General features: G+C 47.1%; 1 protein-coding gene across 3 annotated transcripts in view; it reads right to left on the minus strand.

Annotated features, from left to right (window-relative positions):
* Nucleotides 1–6,550, minus strand: part of SLC14A2 (solute carrier family 14 member 2) — a 441,255-nt gene that overhangs the window by 35,764 nt on the left and 398,941 nt on the right. For all 3 annotated transcript variants that reach the window (XM_019652890.1, XM_019652888.1, XM_019652889.1), the window contains 2 exons: nt 3,566–3,758; nt 46–193 (listed from right to left, as the gene is read on the minus strand). In XM_019652890.1, coding sequence (XP_019508435.1) covers nt 46–193; nt 3,566–3,758 — 341 coding nt within the window. The remainder of the gene's footprint in view (nt 1–45; nt 194–3,565; nt 3,759–6,550) is intronic.

Genomic DNA, 6,550 nt, shown 5'->3' on the forward strand with positions numbered 1-6,550 from the left:
CTCAGGAAAATTGTCCCCGCCCTGTAGGGATGGGCCCTGTCCTACCTGCTAGCATCCCCACGATTGAGCCAATGGCTGCATGCAGGCAGATGAGTGGCGAGCAGATGAACAGAGCCACCAGGAACACACCGCCCGTCCAGGGATTGTCGCAGCCGTACACCTGGCCGACCCCGACAGGGATGGCTTGCAGCAGCTGCAAAGTCAACAGAAGCTTGGTCACTGGAGTGTGAGCTGATAATGCAGAGACCAGGCCTCGGGGCTGGGACAGAGCCACTCCTGGTGTGGTGGGGCGGGTAATGGAGTGGAACGGGAGGATGGCTGTGCCCTTCAGCATGTGAGAGAAGATGGAAGGGCATGAGCTGGAACAAATAGCTCCTCACTTCACCACCTAGCAGGCATCTGGGCATCCCTCATGCAAAGCCAAGCAGATCCCAACCCAGGGGCCTGGCAGGGTGCTTATGGGCGATACGTGGCTTCTGCTTTGAGGGAACCAGAGGACACCTCCTATCTACAATAGACTGCCATTGGGGGTTTCAAAGCACTAGGGGATTTCTGTAGACCAGGGATCGGCAAACTGTGGTTCGTGAGTCACATGCGGCTCTTTGGGTACGTTCCAACTCAAAAGTTTGCGGACCCCTGGAAGAGCCAATCCCGTCCCTCACAACAATTTAAAAATTATTTGAGAGCCATAAATATATTTTTACAAATAAGGAAAATTTAAAGTAATATTATAAATGAAACTATGATAGTTTATTTTCATTTTCAATTTTACTTCAGAGCCACATGTACGTACCCAAAGAGCTGCATGTGGCTCGCGAGCCGCAGTTTGCCAACTCCTGGTGGCTCTTCCATCTCAAAAGTTTGCTGACCCCTGCTGCAGACCTTCTGAAATCCTAGAAATATTCCAGGAGTATTGGAAATATTCTAGGCCATTCTGATGGATGATTGGACCGAAGGTCACCCAGCTCATTGGTGGCCAAGCTAAGGCTACAGCCTCTGAGTTTGAACCCCTAGTCTGCACATTCAGTGCTGCCCTGGGGGTTATGGGGCCCCAGGAAGGAGGAGGAGATACTTTCCCTGCTCCCAGGAGCACTTAGCATCAAAGAAAGGTAATGTGAAGAACAGCTGGAGAAAAGCATGAAGCCCAACTGTCCCTGAGCCTGAACATCATTTGGTCATGTTGGAATTGGAGATGATTAATTGGCAGTGATGTCAGATGCCTTTTTTTCTGCTCAAGCTGAATTATCCACATTTGGCTGTCCTTGAGGGCTAAAAGTTAAGGAGTGACATTGGCAGGGTAGGGAGAGCACTGGCCTGAGGGGTCAAGGGTTCCAGCTTTCAGGGGGGCTCTGCACATGGTCCCTGTGTGTCTGTGGCATGTCACCTCCTCGTTCTGGGCTCTGATGCTCTTCTCTGTAACATGAGGAGGCTGCCGTAGCAGATGATCTAGCAGCTTTAAAATTCTGCAAACTCCTTTTTCCATTACCAGGTCATATGACCTCTTTGAGGACATGGCTCCTTTATGGCTGGGTACATAATAGGAGCTTAATAACTATGTATTGATTAGCTCAGTGGTTTCCAAACTTCGTACACATTGGAACCAGCTAAAGATATATAAACAAAAAATATTGATGCCTGATTCCTCCGCAGACACTCTGATTTAACTGGTATGGATCATGACGGGGGCCCCAGGGGATCCAAATGTGCAACAGAGTTTGGGGACCAATAGATGACTTATAATCTGCTGTAGATATTGGGAGTTGATTGCCTTCCTCCCTTTGATGAAATTTGGTACTTTCTACCTTGATTGGACTCTGAAACTCATCTGATCTCTTTGTCTGAGGAGTGCCAGAGAGATTTTAAGCTTTGTCCACCCTTGTCTCCAAATGGGAGGCCTTTTGTTAACCAAGCACTGTTGGGGCCAGAGTCCATAGATTGGTACAAGGAATGGCAGTGGGGGGGTGGGGGGTGAGGGGGTGGGGCCCTGCCTTATTTAAAGAAACCAAGAAAATACTTTGCAGCAGTCCAGGGAACTCAGCTCAAGTGTGGGGAATGGGCTGAAAACCTACTCAATAAATATTCCACGACTTCCCAAAGTCTGAGGAATGCAGGCCGCTGAGGAGAACCCAGCTCCCACCTTCCCATCTGGGAACACAGGTTTTTAAGCCCAAGCAGTCAAGAATGAGAGGAATGAGGGAGCAAGCTGCCTTGGAATGGAGCCTGGGTTGAGAATGAAGCTTCCTCCACAGGGATCTATATTTTAGCCTGCTGAACTGTGGCCCTGGGGCGGCTTGCTCCCCCTCCACGCTGCTCTCTGGGCCACCGCCGACACCCCGGTGTGAAGGCAGCCAGGTGTGCAGTGGAAATTTACTGAGCGCCAGCCTCCTCACACTCCAATAGTCCTCAAGTAGCAACACGAGGGTTCCACAGAAAGGAAGTCACTCTCCCTCGTTGTTTTAAAGAGAAAGAGGGAAATGGCATCGATTCTTCAAAGTGCAGATCTGGGAGCACCCGGTTAGCTCAGTTGGTCAGAGCACAGTGCTCATAACACCACGGTTGCGGTTCGATACCCACATGGGCCACTGAGATGCACCCTCTGCAACTAGATTAAAACAATTACTTGACTTGGAGCTGATGGGTCCTAGAAAAACACACTTTTCCCCAATAAAATTAAAAAAAAAAGACTAATGAATACTTTGTCAGAATTCAATATTTATAGCCTAAATTAAAAATTAAAAAAAAAAAACCCAACAGCTCAGATCTGGATATTGTGAAAGAGAAGGAGCCTGTGGTCAGAGTGGTGGTGGTGGTGGTGGTGGGAGGTGGGGTTCAGAGGGTGAGCTTGGGTCTCAGGGGACGCGTGTTTGGGTCCTACCACTTCCCTCTTGTTAATTTTGAAAACGAGCAAGAGGCCCCTCTTCTCTGTGGCTCTTTCCACTCTGGTCCCCTCAGTGCTCGACTGGACGGTGCCACAGTGCAGGATGGGTGGGGTGCCTTTCTCTCTGGCAATGCCACATGTCACTGCGGCTGTCACTTGGACCATGTCTCATGGGTAGGGATCAGCGACAAAAGGTCTGTGCCCCAAAAGCAGTGTGTGCCTAATTTCCAGATGGCTGATCATTGACTGTTCAACCGAAGTTAGAGTTTTGTCCTTGCTCCTACTCCAGCCGTCTTCCATTTGAGAGGGTGGGCTTTCCCTTAAATGCAGGGTTCTGTCTTCTCTGTTTTCTTGGATTTAGACCCTCACCCTATTTCTGATCCCACTGCAGCACCAGTCCCAGACAAAACTTTCAAAAGACAAAAAAAATGTAAAAGGTGTTTGTGCTCTTGGCAATAGCATTTGCCGTTAGGGGCAGCGGAGGCTTCCCTTTTCTGATAGGTTTAAGTTTACAGTGTGCCTGACCCTGGAGGACCTGCACTGTCCACCCCACTCCAGAGTGGTGGCCCTGGAACTGAGCACCCAAGCGCATCTAGACAATGGGCATCTAGAGACACTAAAAGCCTGGGCAATGCACCCGTTAGCGGGATCTGGGGGTCCCAGCTCATCTGCCATTGGGTAACTTACCAAGGGCACTTCAATCTCTGTCCAGGTGATGTTGGGCACTGAAGACATGGGCTCCACCAGTGTCGTGGGGAAGAAGAGATTGTAGTGGCCTGTGGCTGCCAGGTACAGGGTCACCACGATGTTGAAAGGCAGTGTGAAGACAGGGAGGTCCCATTTGCTGAAGATGGAATTCAAGGCACTAGAAAGAACTGGGCTGAAGATGGAAGAGACAAAGGGTTGATTACTGTGCTCATTCTGAGGTCTACACTGTCTCACCAGCTCTGGCTGCTGTACCATCCCCTGTTCCCTGTCCCTGGCACAGTCATTCCCGGCTCTGTTGAGCTCTGTGGCCCATTGATCTGGGATTGGGAATAGGTGTTTGGGATAAAGTGTTTAAGGCTGTACCTTTGAGAAACAAATTTTAAAATCATTATAACTTGAAACTTTATAAAATAATTTGAATGTTTCTTTGTTTTTTAAACCAAGAAAATGAAACAAAATGTAATTCTTACAAACTATCATCTATCACAATCAGATTTCAGAAATTGGAGCTCTTAGGAGGGGGCTGCAGTGGCACACAGGTAATCCACAAGCTTGGATTCAAGTAAAGTATTTTGAGCTACTCTGGAAAGCACCGTGTGAAAACAGAACCTTGAGTTGTTTGTGTTCTCTCTCTCCTTGGCCTCTTCCTTGGAAAGAGCATAAATTCTGGAGACAAATGGAGCTGGGTGCAATTCCTAACTCTTACGCTTACAGGCTGAATGAGTAATATTGGGTAATTCATCTTCCTTAGCTTTTTTTCCTCTGAAGGGACCAAACACCCTAGACACCTAATACCCTGCTTCTTCCATACTCAGGGAGCTGCAGGACAAAACATGAAGTCACATGATCTGGTTGATTGGTCTATTTTTATTAATGACCATGAATTTCAACTGGGTGTTTAAGACCGCCTGAAAACCCTACTACACATCCCTAGCAAAGTAACTCTCTAACTTGCTGAGACAATTATTTCGCTTTTTCTCCTTTCTCCTCAAATCTTCATAACTGCTTTCCTTTAGTTTCAGCTAACTTCCTTGCTTTACTTCAAGAAAACAGAAATGACAAGATGAGAAATGCTTCATTTTCTCAACCATCAGATCCACACTCTGACTGCCTGTTCCCACATACGCTGTCTGCCTGCCTTTTTCATGTAATGGAAGCATCCCTGTTCCTTTATCAGGCCAATTATTTCCCCTGTACTTTGGGACTCCATCTGTCTCAAATACTTCACTCCTGCAGTTCTCTCCTCTCCCTCCTGCAGCTTCAATCTCTCCTTTCTCTCTGGATCCTTCTTATAAGGATACAAACAGACTCTAATATTTTCTACCTTTAAGAATTCTCCTCCTTTAATCCTATGTCTGCTCCCACTATTGCCCCATTTCTCTGCTTCTCTTCACAGCAATACTCCTCAAAAGTATTGTCTAACTTTGCTATCGCCCATCATTCTGCTCCCGTTCTTTCCTAAACCCACTCTCACCAGGTATGTGTTCTTCCCATGCCATGGAGATGGCCCTTGTCCAGTTCACCAATGACATCCATTTTGCCAAATCCACGGTCATTCCCTGCCCCCTTCATTTGACTTTAGAGCCCTCTGTCTGGGCTGCAATACCAATGACATTCTTAGTTTTCTTTCTGCTTCTCCAGCTGCTACTTCTCAACTCTCCTTCAGTGGTTCCTCCCCTCTTCTGCCAGACGTCTAAATATTAGAAGATCCTATGGCTTTCTCTTGGACTTGCTCTCTCTCTCTTTTTAATCTTCTCTTTCTGGGTAATATCTTTAGTCCCATGGACAAAAATATCTTCTATATGCTTCTGCCTTCAAATCTTGAAGATATCACTAAATTCCAGATTTGCAGATATAGTAATCTACTCAACATCTCTGCTTGGGATTCTGAAGTATAATATGTCCAAACAGAACCCTCAGTTTGCATGCTGTCTCCTGCCACCAATCTGTTTTTTGTTTAATTTTTTTTTTTTTTTTAGTCTTCTCCATCAACCCAGGTGCTCAGGCAAATTATAGGAGTATCTGTGTCTCCTTTCCTCACCCCTCCACCCCACTTCACAGCCTCTCAGGAAGTCCTGTGGCCTCTACCTTCCTTAAAATACACCCAAACCCAACCACTTCTCACCACCTTCCTGTATATCACCCTAGTCCAACCCACTCTCATCCGTTGTGGGTTATTGCAGCAGACTCCTAGCTATGCCTCCAGCATCCGCTCTTACTCCAGTTAAAATCTATTCTCCACACTGCAAGCAGAGTGATTTATTTAAATTTAAACCATATCCTATCACCCCTCTGCCTAAAACCCTTTAAATGCTTCTCATCAGAGTTGTAATCAAAACCAAGAGGCTTATTGGCTCTACAAGGTGTACGGGGTCTGGCCCTTGTCCACTTCTGCCCTCGCCCCTGCCACTCCGCCTCCATTCGGGGCGTCAGCCCCGCTGAACACGTCACACTCCTCTCCAGGTGGGGTCTTTACATGTGCCACAGCTTCTGCCTGCAGCATCCTTCAGCCAGATCTTCAGATGGCAGATGCCTTCTTATCAGTTAGGTCAAATGTCCCCTCTGCGAAGTGACCTTCCTCACCACCCATGTCTGGAATCACCCTCTGTCCCATTTGCTCCATTTTTCTTTCCGCAAAGTACTTATCACATCATGAAATGATCTACCTTTGCCAAGAAGAATGTAAGCCCTAAGAGGATAGAGACCTTCTCTTGTTCACAATGACCCCCACCATCTAGAATAGCTCCTGCACATAGCAGGCACTCAGCAAATACTTGCTTGTTAAATAAACCTGGAAAAAAACACTACTAATACCGACCCTGTGGGTTGGATTTCAAGGACTATATGAGATTTGTGAACAACTGGAGAAGCAGTCAGAGTTCAGCCCAGAGTAGGGTGCTCAGTGGTGTTTAGTCTTTAAAATTGGAAAATGGGGGGTGGGGTGGGAGCACTGTAGTCAAACCA

The sequence above is a fragment of the Hipposideros armiger genome, unplaced genomic scaffold, assembly GCF_001890085.2.
Source record: "Hipposideros armiger isolate ML-2016 unplaced genomic scaffold, ASM189008v1 scaffold_189, whole genome shotgun sequence".
Lineage (NCBI taxonomy): Eukaryota > Metazoa > Chordata > Mammalia > Chiroptera > Hipposideridae > Hipposideros > Hipposideros armiger.